At 48.2% G+C, this 20110-nt stretch overlaps 1 protein-coding gene across 2 annotated transcripts in view; it reads left to right on the top strand.

Moving 5' to 3' along the window:
- DAPK2 (death associated protein kinase 2) overlaps positions 1-20110 on the top strand; it is a 117664-nt gene that overhangs the window by 47164 nt on the left and 50390 nt on the right. For both annotated transcript variants that reach the window (XM_021694092.2, XM_044918420.1), the window contains exon 3: positions 17506-17727. In XM_021694092.2, the coding sequence (XP_021549767.1) occupies positions 17506-17727 (222 nt within the window). The remainder of the gene's footprint in view (positions 1-17505; positions 17728-20110) is intronic.

The raw sequence follows: 20110 nt of genomic DNA, 5'->3' as shown, positions 1-20110 counted from the left end.
GTAGAGGCTGTTATCTTCCTGGGCTGTGTCTTCGCTCTGCATTTTGGAGGAAGAAAATGTACATTGTGAGTGCTTGGGGGAAGGAGGAGGAAGGAAGGAGATTGCACCATCATGGAGGGTAACTGTCCTATCTGGGTGACAAGCTGCGTTTCCTCATGGCTGGACAGTGATCTAGAGAGAGCAGAATGAGCCAGTTCCCACCTTCAGTATCCAATGGGCAGCAGAGCAGAATCCAGTGCAGACCAGAACTTTTATCTTTGGCAGTACCGGAAGTGGTTGAAGAATGTTGACTTAAAGTGGTTTTTTTTTTTTTTTTTTTTTTTTTGAGAGAAACATTTTTACAGTCTTGAGGTCTTTTATTTTCTTTACATTTATCATGCCATGAATTCATAGGGAATGGGTTCCAGCAGTTCGGGCTCCTTTCCATTAGTTCTCACAGAGTGTGCTTCTCTGGGTGGGCAGGCTGGCGCTTCAGTTGAACCCAAGTACCTTTCTCTTTGGCTTCCTTCTTTTTCTGGTCATTTTCCTTCACACGCTTCAGGAAGCTGTCTTGGCTCTTTGAGTGTTTAATATGCTCAATGCGTACATTAATTCTCTTGGCAAGAATCTTGCCCTTAACTTGTTTGTTTACAACAATGCCAACAGCATGCTGAGTAACATTGTAGACTCTTCTAGTTTTGCCATGGTAACATTTGTGGGGCATTCCTTTTTGAACAGTGCCCATTCCCTTGATGTCCACAATATCACCTTTTTTATAGATTCGCATGTATGTGGCCAAAGGAACAACTCCATGTTTTCTGAAAGGTCTAGAGAACATATAGCGAGTACCTCTCCTCTTTCCCTTTGTGTTGGTCATTTTGGCGAATTACTGGAAGATGGCGGTTCCGGCCCGACTTAAAAGTGTTTTGAAGAAGGGAAGGACTGAGGTGTAAGCAATCGGGATGCTCCCACCCTTTTTTTTTGCATCCCTCTGACACATTTTGTCACCCTCTAGTCCCAGCTTGCCAACTCCAGGTGCCCTCATGCTGACCTCTGGCACCCCAAAGACCTCCGCTGTAGGGCCCATCCTGTTCTGCCTTCGCCGAGGTACCCCAGTTCTCTCCACTCCCAGTTTGTCCCTTCTTTTCCTTTTGCATCAGAATTTCCTTTTTCTTCCCCAGCATGGCTGGATTCTGCAGGTTGGTAGGGAAGTAATCTAATTCAACTAATTTAGGCCTGCATGACTGCTAAGCGAACTAGCTCTTAGTTATTTCTGTTTTTATGAGCTGTGACGTAGGTGGATTGCCCCTACTTCTGTCTCACCAGAGTCGGAGCCGCAGGAAAGCCTGGTGCTTTGTAGAGGTCTCTTTTGCTGTAGATGGTGGTACCTCAGGAGTCTGGGTGTGGGATGAGCTGTGGGGACAAAATGCAGGTGTACCTGGTTGCCGGGGTCTGTGCAAGGAGTGAGGTTCCCTCTGCCTCCACAGCAGGCACGGAGTAAAAGCAGGAGGCTGGGCTGTGAAGGGGAAGTTTGCTGCAGTGGTGTGTGGTTTCATGCTGGGTCTTACGGGGCTTTCCTGTGTGTGTGTATGAGATTCCACTCTAAGGCCTTCTGTGCAATTTCATTTGTATATCGCCACGGTCATGGGTATTACTTGGCTAAAAATTTAAGAAAGAAATAATGAAAAGAAAAAGAGCTCTGCTACCAGAAAAGGTTTGCAAATCCTTGCCATCGTAGAAAGTCACGGAACAGGTGCTGAGAGAGCCGGGGTCTCAGGCTGCTCTCCCGTGAACTGCTCTGTGACCTTGGGCAAGCTCTGAGTGTTTGCTCAGCTGTCAGAGGGGTCCTTCCTCTCCCCTGTGGTTTGACCCTGCAGTTCCGAGACAAGCAGCTGTTGGCAGCTGCGGGAGCAGGACTGTCCCTCCCACTCCCCTGCTGTGCCCTGGACAGGCTGGGGTCTGACATCTAGCCTGTGGAACGACCTGACCCCCAGTCCTGGCGTGGTCGGGTAATTCCTCGGCTGGAGGGGCAGGGAGAATCTGACCAAATTACTTTGCATCTTACTTGCCGCTGGGATCATGAGAAAGTTCTTTACAGAGCAGAGAGGGACTGGGCAGGTTGCCAGCAGAGTATACGTGGTGCTTCTGAGCTGAGTTTAGTCTGCGTCCAAGAGGCCCCTACTGTGTACCCCGTGTGAGCTTAGGCGTCCTGGAGGTAAAGAGGGGTTCCACAAAACAGCTCTGCCCTCAGAGAGCATGGGAGAGAAGACACACAGAACGTTTAGTTTAGAAACGAGATTTGCGAGCGTGCCTTCTTCAAATACTTGGTGGTTCTTATGTGAATGAGGAAGGGCATCATGTTCTCCCTGCCTCTCTGTGTCCCCAGTGCCTACACTCCAGACTCACTTACACATCTCACACACTGAGCATTGACAAATGCCAAAAGCACAGCAGTGAGCAAGACACCACTGTCCCTGCCTCTTAGGAGTTTATGGCTCCGAAGGATGGGAGGAAGGCATGGCGGGTGGGATTCAGGCAAGCAGACAATCAGAAGAGCCCAGGGCAGGAAGAACTGTGGCGAAGGCTGAGTTGTGTACCCAGAGGGCACCTGTTGCCACAGTCGTGACAATCTCAGCCGCCCCTCCTGCGCTTCCTGGCAATTCCCCAGGGTCTGCTCTGGGAGTGGGCCCACCCAACACAGACCCAGGGACCCAGGTAGAGAGCTCTGGTGATCTGGGGACCCTTCTGTGTATGTAAATGAACCTCGCCAGCCAGACCCAGCATCTGGCAGGGGACCCCGCAGATTCCCTGACCTGCAGGAAATGGTATAGTGGCAGGAGACTTAAGGGAGACAGTCTGTCCCCTGGCTGTCTTGAGCTCTGATGTGTCGAGATGTGGCCTGGCTTCTCACTTGGCTCTGGAGGGAAAGCTGGAACCTGCCAGTTCTCAAGATAAGCCCACAATGTGCCCGTCTGGCCAGTCTGGGGCCCGTGTGGGGCCCATGTGGGGGCCGGTGACTGCTCTGTTGGCCTATTTCTCTAAGGGTAGAGGTGATTTCCTGAGATACTGAGGGTCAGGAAAGGTCAGCCTGCAACCATGGGTGAAAACATCTGCTCTGAATCAGGATATTCATTGTCTGATTTATTCACCCTTCACACTCAGAAACCATTCACCGAACAAGAAGGTTATGCCAGGCTCTGTGCTAAGTGTCCTTGGATTTCTCTAATTAAAATTTCTCAACAGTCCTGCAAGTTAAGTGTATTATTTCCACTTTACAAGTGAGGAAGCTGAAGCCCAGAGAGCTAAAACTAAAGTCGTATTTATGAGTGTTTACCATATGACACATGCTGTTCTGAGCCCTTAGATCTGTCACTGTGCTTAATCCTCATCACAGCCTATGAGGTGGCTGTCATCCCCATCTTACTGATGAAGAGACAGAGGTAGAGAAAACTTAAGAAACCACCCAAGTTTCCAGAGCCGGCTAGTAACGGAACTGGGCTGACATCAGCCTGGGGTCCTTCCTGGATCTGAGCCCCCTGCACCCTCAGAGTGCTGCTGGCTTACCTCTGCCCCTCTGTGACTCCAACGTGGGTCCTGTGTGCAAGGACAAGGCCACACTGAGGCAGCTAGGGAGGGAGGCCTGGCGGGTGGGTTTCTAGAGGGAAGAGGCCATGGGCCGGGGTCTGTTCTAGATTGCAATTTGGGTCGACAGAGGTGAAAATAAATCACATTGGGTGTGACACATAGCCTTCCAGCATTCTGACAATTAGGCTCAGAGGCAATGTGCCAGGCAGTACCAAATCCTGTAATGACTTAGAGTAGCAGAGTTAGAGGAATTGAGAAGGAGTGGCAGCCTTGAGGGCGCCTGGTAGCTGCTAATTGGGGGTGGTGATGACAGAGGAGGTGGCGAAGCTGCAGCTCTGAGCCACTTGCCCAACAGAGATTCTGGCTTCTGCTGGGGAGACAGGGAGGGGTGGGAGGAGGGTTTGGAGACAAATCTACTCCCAAGAGGCCTTGGACCTGTTCCCTCCATCCCCACCCCACCTCCAGGCTTGTGGGAGACTGGGTGTGGTTCTAAAGTCAAATCCCTCTGAGGGTGGGGATGAGGGGGTGGGCCTCCTGTGAGCTGGGGACCAGAGGGGGATGGGGGTGTCACCATTTTAGTCCTGTGTGAAATGCCTCCTGCTCTGAAATCAATCATCTTGGCTATTGGGATCGACTGTGTTTGGGTGGTTCTGTCTTGGACCTTTAACAGTTTGGGGGCTCCTTTTGCCATCTGTGAAATGGGCCAAGTTCTGTCTTTGCAGGTGTGCTCCCCAGCTCACTGTCTTTCTCTGGGCTACAGTGAGGGCAACACAGAACCACTTACGGTTAGTTCTTCCTGTTCGTGGGTGTTAAAGATTGGAGACAACATAAAATAAGAGGCACACAGACAGAATTGGAAAACAAAGGTAGAAGATCCAAAAGCCACATGCCCTCCAAAGATTATGATTTATCAAATCTGTAGTAAGGCCTGGGGATCTGCATTTTAAAGTTTTTATTTATTTATTTATTTTTAGAGAGCGAGAGGGAGAGAGCGGGGGGGGGGGGGGCAGAGGCAGAGGGAGAGAGAGAATCCCAAGCAGACTCCATGCTGAGCGCAGAGCCTGACATGGCTCTTGATCTCACGACCCATGAGGTCATGACCTGAGCCAAAACCAGGAGTTGGACGCTCAATTGACTGACTCACCCAGGCACCCCATTTTTTAAAAAGATTTTATTTATTTATTTAGAGTCAGAGCACGAGTGGGCATCTGTATTTTAAAGCAGCTCCCCACATGATTCTGAAACACCCCCAAGTTTGAGAACCACTGGTGTGAAGGAAGGAGGAAGGAAATACACCCCAGATCTAGGCCATCACAGTTGTCACTGACCACCAAGACAACAAAAAGGAAATAAGATAACGTCATTTTCATTTTCTTTTCTTTTTGTTTTTCGTTTTCATTTTCTGAAATGAGGAAGGGTATCAGTTTTTCAGGGTAGACAGACGTCTTCATGGTGCTGATTTCTGAAAGAATGCCCTTATGTGTATCGCGTGACAAAGGACACCAAATGATATGATGGACAATATGGGGCAGGAGGGATGCTTTGCATCCCTCAAGGGTCTGTTGCGCCGGTCGCCCCTGCAGCTACGGCCCCTGCAGGGGGCAGCAGGCCCACTCTGCATTAGGACTTGCTCACCCTGAGATGCCTTCCCTTCCTGCAATCAGCCGAGAGGGTGGGGGGCATTGCCAGGAGGAAAAGTGAGGTGACTTTGAAGAAAGGAGCAGGTGTGGGGGATAAGAGATGGTGGTGGTTCTCTTGGGCCTGTGCAGTAAGTTTGAAGGTATAACCTGAATCGAGTGCCTAGGTGACCAACCAAGTGAAGAGTTTCACCCCAAGGCACAGGGCACTTCCCTTCACGGTGCCCCTAAAGCACAGCATCTGGGTGATTGAAGTGACAGGAGGAGGGAGAGGTAAAGGGGAAAAACTGGTTAACACCACCCAATGCTGAGAAGACCTGAAGCTCCTTTGTAGACAATACAATCAGTTGGGGGAAATATTTGCAACATATGTGACAAATGGCTAATACCACAAACATATAAAGAACTTGCATAAACACTAAGAGAAAGGCAAACTCTCCAGTAGAAAAATTAGCAAAGCATATATGAGTATGCAGTTCAGATCACCCATAAACATAGGAAAAGATGTTCATTCTCACTAATAATCAATTACGAGTTAATTACCTTCTTTTTACAAGTTAATTAACTTAATTCAAGTTAAAACAACGAGATATCATCTTTTGCGTATGTAAATGGTAAAGCTGAAAAAAGTAATGAGCCAGTATTTGGCGAAATGCATGTAGGGTGGGGAATGCAGGGGCTGACAATATTTATGGCTGTTCGGAGTCTTAGTAGCACAGTCTGTCTGGAGGATAATTTGTCAGCATGAAAAACCTTAAGAATCTATATAACCTTTGGCTAAGGATTCTATTTCCTGGAATTTATCTTAAGGAAAGAAAATCAGGGATGTATACAAAGATTTATATGTAAGGATATTTAAAACAGTGTTATTAATTACATTAAAACTTGGAGGTAATTATAAATGTCCAAAATTAAGAATTTGCTTTTAAAACCATGGTTTATCTGTATGATGGGATATTATGTAGCCATTTAAAATCAGGTAGTAAAAGAATTTTTAATTATGTAGAAAAATGTGAAGTGGATATATTGTTAAGTAAAGCATGTAAAAAAGCAGGTTCCAAAATAGTACTTATGGTGTCATTCCAGTTACATTAAAAAAATTTTAAGAAACAAATAGAAAAGACTATATGATGCGCTGAAAAAATCCAGAGAGCAGACACCAAATGATAACAATGGTTATCTCAGGAAGGCATGATTAAGGACAGTTTTTAGCCTCCTTTTTGTGCTTTTCTGTGTTTTCTTTCTTTTCTCTTAGATAATGAACATGCTGCTTTTGTAATCAAAAGAAAGTACCAGGAACATGTTCTTTTTTAAGCGAATCTGCCAGTAAGGACTCCTGCTACATTGAGGGCTGGCTGTGGGGGATAAACTTCACCACACTTCCTGCTGCCTCAGTTTAAATCTTCCTTTCTCCAATCTCTACATCCTCGCCAACATCTGTTGTTTCCTGAGTTGTTAATTTTAGCCCTTGTGTGAGGTGGTATCTCATTGTGGATTTGGTTTGTGTTTCCCTGATGCCAAGTGATGTTGAGCTTTTTTTCATGGGTCTGTTAGCCATTTGGATGCGGAGAAAGGGGAACCCTCTTACACTGGTGGTGGGAGTGCAAGCTGGTGCAGTGTGGAGGTTCCTCAAAAAGTTAAAAATAGAGCTACCCTACGACCCAGCAATTGCACTACTAGGTGTTTATCCACAGGATGCAAACGTAGTGATTCGAAGGGGCACCTGCACCCCAATGTTTATAGCAGCAATGTCCACAATAGCCAAACTATGGAAAGAGCCCAGATGTCCAGGGACAGATGAATGGATAAAGAAGATGTGGTCTATATCTACAATGGAATACTACTCAGCCATCAAAAATAATGATACCTTGCCATTTGTAGTAACGGGGATGGAATTAGAGGGTATTATGCTAAGTGAAATAAGTATACCATATGATTTCACTCCTGTGTGGAATTTAAGAACAAAACATGAACATAGGGGAAGGGAAGGAAAAATAAAATTAGATAAAGACGGAGAGGGAGGCAAACCATAAGAGATTCTTAACTCTAGGAAACCAAGTGGGTTGCTGGAGGGGAGGTGGGGTGGGGATGGGGTAACTGGGTGATGGGCATTAAAGAGGGCACTTGATGTATTGAGCACTGGGTGTTATATGCAACTGATGAATCACTAAATTCCACCCCGGAAACTAATAATACAATATATATTAACTAAATTGAATTTAAGTAGAGAATTTTAAAAAAAGAAGAAAAAGCATTTTCCTTTCTGTAGGCACTGGCTGCCTCCCTGCTGCGTGCTCGGTGCTGAGTGGGGTCTGTGAGAGTTCTTACTCTCCAGGCTCTTAGGGGCTGGTTAGTGGTGAAGGGCTAAGGTGCATGCCCAGGTCATTTGCTATAGAAATGCCTTTGGCCTTTGGTGTGTTCAGCATTTTGATGTTAATATATAAAGATCGTATAGGGGCATCTTGCTGAGAGTGCCTGAGATCTGCTTTCCTTACCTGAAGCCCTAATACCCCTCTTTGGACATTTACTTGGTTAACGTGTGACTGATAAGTCTCAGTAGCCTCAACGCATGGCTGGGCCCTATGCAGAGGGAAACGCAGAAGTCACCCCCTCTGTCTCAAGCTGATAGATCCATGTGACATACTGGCCTGCGTCAGAGAATCCTAAGAGGGCGAGCTGGGATGGAGGTAGGGACCTGAACGAGACATCTGGTCCAACCCTTCATTTTTCAGATGAGAAAACTGAGGCCCCAAGAGAGAAGAGAACTTGGTAGTTGGTGACATACCCAGGACTCTTAACCTTGTGCTCTGCCCACATTCATAGCCCTGAGTGTTTGGGAGATGTGATCTGAGACATTGTCAAGTAATGGCAAGGAAGCAAACTTTGGGATAAAAAATTCACCGAAATTCTGAGAAACAGAAGATGGCAAGGAACTGAACATATCATTGAAGAAGTTGCAACAAGAATTCCTAGGACATTAAGATCCAGGGGGACAGGGACGCCTGGGTGGCTCAGTCAGTTAAGTGTCTGCCTTCAGCTCAGGTCATGAACCCAGGGTCCTGGGATCGAGCCCTGCATCGGGCTCCCTGCTCAGTGGGGAGTCTGCTTCTCCCTCTCCCTCTGCCCCTCCTCCCTGCTCGTTCTTTCTCTCTCTCAAATAAATAAGTAAATAAAATCTTAAAAAAAAAAAAGATCCAGTGGTACAGAAGAGAACTAACAAGAAATAACTGGTCATGATTGGTTCACACACCCACATTCACATACACAGACACACATAGTCAGTTCTTTGCAGAGCCACTTGTTTGGTGTGTATTTTAGGAAAGTGGAAAGACCTTTTTATCTCCGAGGAATTTCTCCGCTTGTCCACTGTGGGCCTAAACTTGCCACCTTGAAGCCCCTCTTGGTCAAGGATGCTGTTAAAATATGAATGTGTTGCTTTGGAAGGAGATCAGGTATCCCTTGGGAATCCTTTATCACTTTCTGTGAATTATGGAAAGGATCCCAGAGTGATGTGGGCCACAGGGAAGTGAAGGTTCACAGGAGACAGACTGGGCACAGAACTCTGCACCAGAGGGGAGGAGACTGGCAAGTCGGGAGGGAGGGATTGTAGAAGATAAACTGCTCATTTCACCGTTTCCTGAGGTTGGCCCTGGACCCCCACAGGAATAGCAGAACCTCAACCATCTTGGATTTTTCTGTCTTCCTTTGCAGTCCAGTTCTTGCTCTGCACTGTGAGCTCATGCTTAAGGTCTCATCCGTTATGGTCCAGCCTCTTGGGCTTTGCCAGGCTTCAAAGGCCAATTGGCTGACGTTTCTAGGATCAAGCTAGTTGACCTGTTCTGTTGAAGTTCTTTCACTAATCAAACGTACATCTGATTATCAGGAACCAGGTGGTGAGAAGGGGGCCCAGCCCAAGTGAACATCGTTGTTGGCTGACCACTTGCTTTCCTCTTCCCTCCGATCCCACAAAGAGGAGAGGAAAGGACAAATGTAGCTTTCTGATGTATTTCCTTGACAAAGTGGCCACTTTGCCACTTGCCAGCAAGGAAGTGAGGGAGAGAGGTGGTGACTTGGGGCCTCCACAGAATAGAGCATTCGTGTCTCGCTCTCTGCTTCTCCAACTTTGGTGAGCGGTTTTCCCTTTGCCTGTCTGGATCCAGTTTTTTTCTGCCAGGCCTGGTTCAAATCCCGCTAGCTCCATAAGGCTTCCGCTGACTCCCTGTCAGCTGGTACTTGTCCTTCTCTGCAGTTTCTGTTTGCCCACTCACTTGACCCTGAGGCAGATATCTCGTACACACCCATGCCATGTTTCTTTTTCCATTAGTGTGTGTTTCATCTCCCCAGTAAGCCTTGCAAGTTGTGGGGTGTGTCATGCTTAGAGCACTTAGGACACTGACCAATAAATGAGGAATGGAGGAATGAATGAGAGAATGGATGGATAGGGGAATGGGCACTCAGGTGGATGGTGGGGGTGGTATAAGGGGGCGGGGAGCTAGGCAGGTGAGTGGGTGGAAGGCTCCAAGCCCAACACTGTATTATGGAACCTACTTCATGTCAGCGTCCAGAACCTAGACTTTACACTAAGGGATATGCCAGAGGACACTGAGCTGTATTTTCAGTCAAAACCGTTCTCTATATAGCCAAGTCCCCCTTAAATCAGGCCTCCCTTATTTCAGGTCTTGGACTTGTGGGCTCAGGTTCATTTGACAACAGCATCAAAAGGTGCTTATACTTAAAAATAGATTCGGAAAAGTAATCATACCTCAGCCTGACTTGGCTGTGCTCAACAATTCCTTCCTTTTTGTGCTTTAGGAGGTTTTCTTCAGACAGGAAAAAAAAAAAGGCCAGAGGAAGGAAGTTAGTCTGCAGGGAATCCAGTGAGCTAACCCGTGAGCGCAGCTACCCTAGGCCAGCATGAGCAGACCCTGTGACTCTGGACGGGGCCGCCGGTGGGTCAGGCCTCGGCTCCCTGGACACTTGTGGTCCCTGATTCTTATCCTCTGTGTATGCCTTACTGTTGACCCTGACCTTGGCTTGGTTGGAGTGACTTCTTGAAAGACTAGATAATAATTTTGAGAATGTTTTCTGCTTATCTCTCTCACTCTCTCTCTCTTTTTTTTTTTTCCATTTATAGTTTGGAACTGTTTGGGGATCAGCAAAGGGCATGTTGCCACATTGTACCGTGTACTTCTCAGATTGTGTTTCCTGGAGCTCTCGGGGTTCTACGAAGCCTGTTAGGCATTAGGGGGTGGGCTCTGAGTCGGTGGGTTCCCAGTGCCCCTCCCCCCAAGGAAGCACAGTTTTTTTAATCTTTTTTACCTGTTGGGCTTCTGTGCAAGATGTATTGGAGAGAGGGTTCCACACCTCAAGCATATTTAAGCACCGATGTCAGAAGACTACAAAGGTGTTGGCAACATGGTCAAAGAGGAGAAGCAGGTTCATCAGCCAGCAGGCTTGGCTCACTAGCTGGGAGAAAGGGCCGTTTGAAGGGCTCTGGGCACTCTGTGTTTGCAGGTCTGGTGCTGATGTTTCTGTCTGCTCCGGAGTCTCCGCTTGCCTCGGGCTGGTTTGGATGCTGCTCCTGTATGCCTCGCACTTGTGCTTGCCTGCCTACTTCTTGATGTGCTTCCTGCTTGGTTTTTGGTAAATTTTTGCTCCTTACCCTTATCTCTGGCCTGGAATTCTGACCTGCTTCCTGCTCTGATTTCTGGTAACTTTATATTTCTTCGCCCTATTTTGGCTTCCCGGCTATCTGGTTTCTTGCCCTGTCCTTGAGTAACTGTGTCCCAAGTGTCTTCTGTCTTCCTGGATCCTGGCATCACCTGGGAACCCTGCTTTTCATCTGCCATGGTCCCCCCCCAGCCCTATCTATTTGTAAGCTGGGATCTGAGGATGCAGTTTGTTGGGGCTGAGTCGGGTTTAAGGACAGGCTGGGATTGGAACACGGGGACCAGGATCTGGATGTGGTGATCCAGTAGATGGAAAGAAAAAAGACTTTATATCCATGGAGAAGTCACACTTCACGTAGTGCTTTTATACACGGGTCTCATTTCATTCTCATTACAGTCTGGTGAGACTGGGACATTCTTATGTCTATCTTAACACACAAAGGATGTGATTTACTGAAGGTAGAACTGAAAGTAGAACCTGGGTCTTTGGACTCTTAAATCCTGGGCTAGGGCAGAGGGGATAAGAACAGGTTGAGTGCTAAGGCAGTGAGGAGAAGGATCTTATTCATGGGAATTAGAAGTAGCCTGACTAGGGGTTGGATGTATTGGTAATAGGAGGGAAATAAGAGGGAGGGCAGCCACAGAGGCCCCACAGTCAAAGGTGGCCAGGCAGACGGGTGAGGAGGGGCTCCATGACACCATCCCCAGCAGGCTGTTGCCATGGGATCGGGGTGTGAGTCCTCTGGGATCAGGCTGATCTGGTTTCTACAGACTACAGATTTGAACGGCCTTTTTTTTTTAAAAAAAGATTTTATTTATTTATTTTGAGAGAGAGTGAAAGAGAGACAGAGCATGTGCTGGGGGAGGGGCAGAGGGAGAGAGGAGAACCTCACACAGACTCCACAAGCAGCCTCCGTGCTGAGCGCAGAGCCTGGTGTGGGCTCAATCTCATGACCCTGAGATGATGATGACCTGAGCCAAAATCAGGAGTCGGATGCTTAACTGACTGAACCACCCAGACGCCCCATGGCCCATGCCTTTGAAACATGTTAGCTGGAGGGCCCATTCCCTCACCTGCTGGGCTGCACTTGGAGTGGCCTTGACTGGGAAGCATCTAAGCATTATCCCTGCTCCATGGCCCTGAAAACTTGCAGGGTAATTCCAGAGGAATCATGGCTTATTGTTCTGCGGTGTGGGGAGAGGAACGATTCTGACCGCTTGGGGGAACCGGGAGGAGGAACCTGGTCTCCACATCCCTGTGCCTTGGAACGCTTCCCATTTGCCACCACTCCGCTCACATGGCATCTCGTCCCTGGGTTTGCATTCTGTGCAGCCCTGCCTCCTCTCTACCTTAATAAACTGGTGACTTTGGGTTAGGTTACTAAACTCATGGACGCTTTAAAGTTGACTGAGAAAGGAAGTGAGTTAGGTCCGCTCTATTCCTAGACCTTACAAAACACCTTAGCAGCCCGCCTCTGGTGGTGCCAGAGCAAGTCTGGTTGGCTGGGGCTTACCATGGAAGGTAGGGGTGGGTGGGCAGAGGATTTGGTCTCCTCGATGCAGGTCCTGATGGGTGCATTTTGTTTTGAAAATGAACACCAACAATAAAATCAAATAAAAATAAGTCTGCTTTTTATTTTCACTGTCCATGTGCAATTCTAAATAATATCAGTGATCAAATACTCCTCTCTTCTGGGGTGGGCCCCTCTCCCCACTGCTTGGTACACTACTGAAACTAGAGTCAGGAGATGTGGTTTCATGTCCAAGCCCCACTGTCAGGGCTGGCTCCCTGGCCAAACCATCAAGTCACTTCCCTTTGCCTCTGTTTTCTTTTCTGTGAAATGGAACTATGAAGAATACCTGCAAATATTAAAAGAGAGAATAAATATAAAATTAGCTTATAAAGAGAAAAGCTGCATATAAATGTAGTATCCACATTGTTACACAAAATCTAAATGGTATGAGATCTGGGTCATGTTCAGGTTATTCTTCTTTGGCAGTGAAGAATTTGGGGGTGATCGAGCCAGGCTCTTCCATGAAGTTGAGGAGCTGGTGTTGGAGAGGTAACACTGTTTTTGGCACTGAGAAACTGTTCTAGGTTTATGCCTTTTCATCTGACTCCTGGGCAGACAATAGGGCACCCTCATGGGGTGCCACCCTGGGCCCTGCTGAATTGCTGAACGAGGCCCATCTGTCTCACTCTCTAGGCAGGTTGCTCCATCTTCCTGGGGTGCTGAATGAGTGAAGAGCTGAGCCCTCTGCCTGGGAAGAGGGGTGTGTTCCTGACTTAATTGCGGGAGAATGTGCTGGCAGAAATACGGAGACTAGTTTGTGTCTGGTGGATTGCCTGTCCGTCACTAAACCATGCTCTGTGACTTCTGCAAGCCAGCCCGAGGCACAGAGCTACACACACACACACACACACAAACACACACACCACCCCATGCCTCCTGCCCTTCTACAGTGCTAGATATCTGGTAAAGGCCTTTCTCAGGCATCGTTAGGATTTCCCCTGTGACGTGGGGACTCCCGCTTGACAAGGAAGGAAATTGAAGCCCAGGGAGTTGAACAGGCTGCCCCAGGGCAGGGTAGGGCTCTGACTGGAACCCACAGGGAGAATGAAGGGAAAGCCTTTTACTATTCAGTTTGTCATGGGCTCTTTGGACCTTTCTGACAGAAGCTTTCTGAGGGGAGACCCATCCTGTGAGGCTCTGATGGCAGGACCAGGAATTGATCAGCCTGACTGTCAGCCCTTTGCTGCGTGACACCATGGGTTGGGTATTGACTGTTTGCAATGTGGGAGGGGGTGGGGCAGGAGGATTGCAACATGCATGCTTTGCACATGTGTGTTAATGTTTCAGCATTCCCATAATTTCTGATTTAGTATTGGCAATGACTTTCATTAGAGATTGGGTTCCCTCTCTGGATGGCACCCTGGGTGCCTCTGTCCTAACCTAGAGAGGCCCTCACTGCCCACCCCTTGCCCCCATAGCCTAGCTGGGCAACTTCTGCACTGTGTGCCTGAACCCCTGGCTTTGGAGCATCCTAATGGGCAGATGGGGGCCCATCCATGGGTCAACAGGGCATAATAGAGAGTCGCCTCAGCTCTGATTTTTTTTTTCTATCTCAGCTCTGATTTTTGCATTTGCTGTGGATACAGTGACCAGGACGTGCCCGAATGTAAACTTCCACTCCTGGTACCCCCAAAGCCTAGGGTCATCTTCTGTCTTGATTTGGAACAGTTCAATGTCAGACCCGTCAAGCAGAAACTGTCCGGGTGGGAGAGACAACACTCCCCCTCCTCCTTCTCGTACTCCCCATCCTCCTTCCCTCGAATGTCAGATCAAAGAACTAAGGGAGAGGGTAATATATGAATACTGGAAAAGACAAGGCATGAAATGAGTGACAGCACTACAATTTCTTCTCTGTAAAATGCAGAGAATCAGAAGACTGTTGCCCCGGTGCACACCAGTCACCTGGGAGGTTTTTAAATAGCTCAGTTCCCGGACAGCAGCCCACCCAGACCCAGGAGATGGGAATCTTTGGGGATAGACCCAGGCAGCCAGGTTTGAAATCCCCTGGGTGATTCCGGTGTACAGCCAGTTGAGAACCATTGCTTGAAGGGTTAAAAGAGTTGGTTAACTGCTTAGGACAAAGATATGGCTGTGCACTAGAATCATAAGGACTTTTAAAATGACACTGATTCCCTGGCCACATAGTACACACCATGTAAATCAGTGGCTTCTGTGGTGTCTCTAGCTTGGCTTTCCTAGGAGCAATAAACTAGTAACAGTTGGAATAGCTATCATTCCTTAGAGCTGACCGTGGGCCAGCATTGCAGATATTTCCAGTCACCATGATTCCCTAGTAGGGAGTCATGATTCCCATTTTACAGATGAGGAAACCGATGCTCAGAGAAGGTAGCCACTTGCCCCAGGTGACAGCGTAAGTTTTCTGAGTCCAAGCCTGTTTGCCCTGGAAGGCTGCTTTTGCTGCCCAAAGCCTCGCAGCCTGGGGGCTGGCCCTCATGGAGCATATTCTACCCTCTTCCCAGTAATGGCCCAACAAGAAGGGCAAACTCATCAATGGCCCAGGCTCTCCGTGGGCTCCCCTTGGACTCCCCAGGGCAGGTTGACTGGAGGATCCCTCCCCCAGGAAGAGAGGGGAGATGAGTGGTGTTGCTTGGTATTTGGCTCTGTTATTCACCCACTCTCAAAATACCTGCTTTTAGTGGGAGGAAATGGCCTGTATATTAGGACTGACCCCCAGTCACCTCTCATTGCCACAGTTGCTCTCACAAGGAGAAAACTCAACCAGGAAAAGCAAACACTCATTTGCTTTTTTGAGACTTTGAGGAATTTTTAAGTCATGTGATATAGAAAGATGCCTCTGTTTCCCTCATAAGTCAAAGTGGCGGGGGGGCTATCTCAAGGTGACTTGAAATATTTCTCTCTGCTTTACAAAAACTCTGCGCCTGCACGTCTGTGTTCTGTAAGCTTAAACAAAATGCTTAAAATCCTTAAGCTTTGGTTTCACCCCTCAGTCAGCTGGAAAGAATGAGCCCTGTCTGCCCTTAGGGCTGCTGATGCCAGGCCCCTGAGATGTCAGAGAAAAGAAAAGCATGACCGTCCTGACATTGAGAATCACAGTTGCCTGGGACTAGAAGCTTTGTCAGGTGTTTGTTGTCTCCCATTAAGGGACCCAATGTCTCTGAGGCCCAAAGTAGCTCCAAGGGACCAGCTGTGTCAGAGATCTCACTAACTGTGTTCACTTTGGCTTTGAGAGGCCTGGCTTCACTCCACCTGTGTCAGCCCCTTGTGTGTAGACAGCTAGGAGCCAATATCAGGTCGTAAATAGCTGAAACTTTAGAATTAGTAGACAATGTAATATAAATTTTGTTCCATAAAGCCATCCCTGTCCAGCCTAGACCAGCCCCCAGGATCTTCTCTTTCCCCAGAGCTTCCCCTCTACCTGTTGTCTGTGCCTTTGGTCCCTGCCCATTATGCCCCTGTACAGGGCCCCACACAGGGCAGACACTCAGGCAGCACGGAGTGAATGGAGGATGAGGGGATGGAGAGATACGGGAATATGTGTCTGGTGACGTCCTAAGGTGGTTGCCATAGAATGCTATTTAAGTGTTGGCATATCTATTCCTTGCTTGCTCTACTTGACTTTTTTTTTTTTCCACTTAGGTTTATTTTGAAGGCTGTCTCACTGAGGATTATTCTAGGAATGGAGTGGTTCAGATGTGATGCTATTTTCTGAGGTTGAGGCAAATATCTGGAGAATTTCATTGTGTGTAACTCTTACCCCAGAGCCACTAAGAGAGTACATCCTGTGTGTGGAGTATGGTGCTCCCTTATTAAGCCATTAATCTGAGCCTGAAAACTTTCTGAGTTCTGTCTTAAGCAGTGGCTATTGTGGGTGAGAAAACATGGGGCACTTGTGGAAAATGATGGAAGAGGGGTGGGAGGACCCAGAAGTGGGGACCACTGGCCCATCTCCAGGGATTTTGAGCTGCCCACCCACCCTGCCCACCTGAACTGAGATGTGAACAGAAGGCTGCTGCCCTTCCCTGTGGAGTGGGCTGTCCTTGGAGCACTCAGAGAAGCTGGCTCAGGGCCACCTGCCATTGGCATGGATGCCATTTCATGGTTGCTGTATTGGTCCCCAGAGTGAAGCATTTCTAGGCTCAAACCTGAAGGGCACGAAGCACAGTCTTGACTTCTATAACTACTTAGTGGCTTTGTGGACAGTGGGCTGAGCACCGGGCTTGGCCATTAACTCTGTGTTGACCTCACACTTGTCACTTGACCTCTCCTGTGCGTCAGTTTTCTAACACTTTGCAACCCTGTGGTCCCATTAGCCCTCTCACCATGACGAACTCCCACTTATGGTTATTAACAGTGTTAGACTGCCTCCACCCACCCCTGCCTCCACCTGTACCCCACCAACCCAGCCAGCATGTCCTCTGGCCTTGTCGTTACTTTAAGTGCATCGCCCTCATCTTTGCTCTGTTCCCTTACTTAGGACCTGCTTTGGTCAGCTCATTGAGATTTTATTTGTTGGGAGGAGGTTGGGAGCAAAGGTACAAACATAAGAATATAGGGAATATAGAGAAATCACAATTAAATGGATGAATTTGTACTTGTATCCGGATAAGGCAGACCCAAATGAATAACTGTTACCGTTAGTATTTTGACCATGCCGATCTGATCTTTATGTTTTTCCTTTCTAATCTTTACATTACATAGTATAAGTCTCTGGACCCTGTGATTTTACCTAGTGGATACTGGACTCGGGTTCTAACTGAGACTTAGGAACAATGAGGCTGTGTCATCATCATCAAATCAATAACCTTTCAGAGCCTCAGTGGTCACATCGGTACACTGGGAATGACAATACTAACATTCATTCCTAGTAAAGGCAAAGGATTCATATGAACAAAAGGGAAGCCCAGGACCTGCCCCATCTCAGCCACGGGTTAACAGGCAGGTGGGGATGCTGGCTGGTGGCATGACTTGGCCTACCCTCGTAGAATGACTCTGAATTAGTGTGGCCTGGGGGCTGACAACTGGGTCACTTCCTAGATGGACACAGTAACACCCCGATTGTGCCGATCTGTGTCCCCACAGCGGCCAGTTTGCCATTGTGAAGAAGTGCAGAGAGAAAAGCACAGGGCTGGAGTACGCGGCCAAGTTCATCAAAAAGCGGCAGAGCCGGGCCAGCCGGCGGGGCCTGTGCCGGGAGGAGATTGAGCGGGAGGTGAGCATCCTGCGGCAGGTGCTGCACCCCAACGTCATCACGCTGCACGACGTCTTTGAGAACCGCACCGACGTGGTGCTCATCCTTGAGCTGTGAGTGGGTGCTCGGGACCCTGGCGGGCAGCGGGGGCAGGTAGGGTGGTGGATGGTGCGACCACAGGCCCCAAAGGGCAGCAGCAAGCAGACCTAAGCTCAGCCCAGAGGCGATGAAGTCAGCGGTGGGTGATTTCCCTTGGTTACCGACCCCCCCCCCCCAACCCCCACCGCAACCTGGGTCAAAGGTAGGTGGGTTTGCTGAGTAGCAGGGACAGAGGGCTAGGGTCTAGGTCTGGCTTTCATTGGACCCTGGGGATAAAAGGGAAGCAATGGCTGGTGCTGGGGTTGTTTCCTGGCTGGAGAGCACGTGGGAGGACGGTGGGGGGCGGGGTGTAAGAAGGCAGTGGGAGGGAAGAAGAGGCTGTCCGGGAGTGGTCTTCTCTATGAGGAGGAGAGAAGCAAACATCTTCCAGGCTCTGCAAAGCCCTTCTCCAGCGCTTTCCTGGGGGGAAAAAAAATCCCCACATTTGTGCTCTTTGATGCCTTCATTATCATAATAATAGCTATAATTGAGAGAGCCCTACTGAAAGCCAACCATTTGTCAGGTGCTTCATGTTTGCCATCTTGTTCAGTCCTCACAGAGACTCTTGAGGAAAGTGTCCTACTAACATGGAGGGGTTCCTTTGTATTCACTGTACTGAGCACTTCTGTTACCTAACAATCTTCTCACACAGAGGTTCTTATTATCCCCATTTTACAGACAAGAACTTGAGTCCACACTGCTTGTGTGGACAGCTATGAGCATGAGGTGGCCTTATGCTGGCCTAGCCGGGGAAGATGTCACAGTCTGGTGATACCAAGACTCCAGGGGTTGGCCACCTGGTGTCCCTCCTGGACGTGTGTCCATGGAATGGGGAGATGGGGCCCTGGCAGACAACAGAGTTTGAGTTGGACTGTGGCACAAGTCACAATGGCTGTGACCAGTCAAGCAGCAAGACCGGTGTTGGGAATGTTCTGAGCCTCAGAGGCATGCATGCATCTGCTGGTTAACAGAGGGGTGGTGGCATTTGTTTGATAATCCCTGACTTTGTGACCTTGGGCAAATCACCTCCCTCCTATGAGCTTCAGTTCTCATCTGTACATGCGGTGGCCATCCTTAGCCTGCCTACAGGTTGGGTGGACCACCTGACATTTGAAATAAGTCTAATTTGAGAGCTAAGCCCTTGTCTTACCAGGATATAGATTTATGTAGCAGATGGGCATTTGCATACTCTTGCATTTGATGCTTAAATTATCCATCTCACTGTTTAAATGCATAGGCTCACCCCTGCTATTCCTTTCTCACTCCAGCGTCTTCCGCGTCTCTCCCATGGACCTCTCAGTCAGTTGCACTAGTTAGCGTAGACACTGCCTGACTCAGCAAGCCTGGGGGCGTCCCGCAGGTGTGGTCAGCCATGTGGACAGCCCGAGGTGTGGCATGCCGTGGGGCTCAGGGTCAGCAGTGGGCACACTGGTTCCCAGCAGAGTGACAAGCCCACCTCTGCTGGGAAGGCAAGGCCACTGCCCTAAAAAACTTTCCAGCAACTGAAAAGAAATTACATTCATAATCCTACCGCCCAAACAAAACACCCATTTGTGTTTTCTGTGGTTCCTCTCAGTCTTTATCTATTTGTATACAATCATTGCACTTGTACAATTTCTTGCTCTACTTCTCCCCCTCAGTTAGCATAATTTCACAAAAAGGTTTTTTCTTTTGGGGCGCCTGGGTGGCTCAGTCGTTAAGCGTCTGCCTTCAGCTCAGGTCATGATCTCAGGGTCCTGGGATCGAGCCCCGCATCGGGCTCCCTGCTCCGCGGGAAGCCTGCTTCTCCCTCCCCCACTCACCCTGCTTGTGTTCCCTCTCTCGCTGTGTCTCTCTCTGTCAAATAAATAAATAAAATCTTAAAAAAAAAAAAAAAAAGGTTTTTTTCTTTTAACTGAGGGTTTCATGTTTCATTGAATCACATACTTGTATATCCCTATTGTTGGACATTTGGTTTTTATTTCCACAGCTTTTAACCATTACAGATTTTATTGCCATAAAACAACTTTCTTCCCATAATTTCCCACTTTTCTTTTGAATTAATCCTTTTGGATCACTCCCCAGGAAGGGGATGACCAGGCTGACATTCGTGGGGCTCTTGATATCCTTACTTTCACAGGACGGTGTTAGTTAACCAGCATGACCTACAATATAGGAACATTCCTATTTGCCTGCAGCCTTGCCAGCCCTGGGTCATTTGTTTTAAAGCAGGATTCATTATTTATCGACCTTTATAGTTATAAAATGATTCTTTCTTGTCATTTTTATTTTTATAAAATTAAAGAATTTTATTCTTTAATTGCTTGGGAAATCGCCTGCTTCTCCCTGCTCGTAGAACCCTAGGAGTTGGGGTCTGGG

Source organism: Neomonachus schauinslandi, chromosome 9 (assembly GCF_002201575.2).
Source record: "Neomonachus schauinslandi chromosome 9, ASM220157v2, whole genome shotgun sequence".
NCBI classification, from domain to species: Eukaryota; Metazoa; Chordata; class Mammalia; order Carnivora; family Phocidae; genus Neomonachus; species Neomonachus schauinslandi.
The sequence above is the reverse complement of the archived record's forward strand: the minus strand, read 5'-3'. Positions and strand labels throughout refer to the sequence as shown.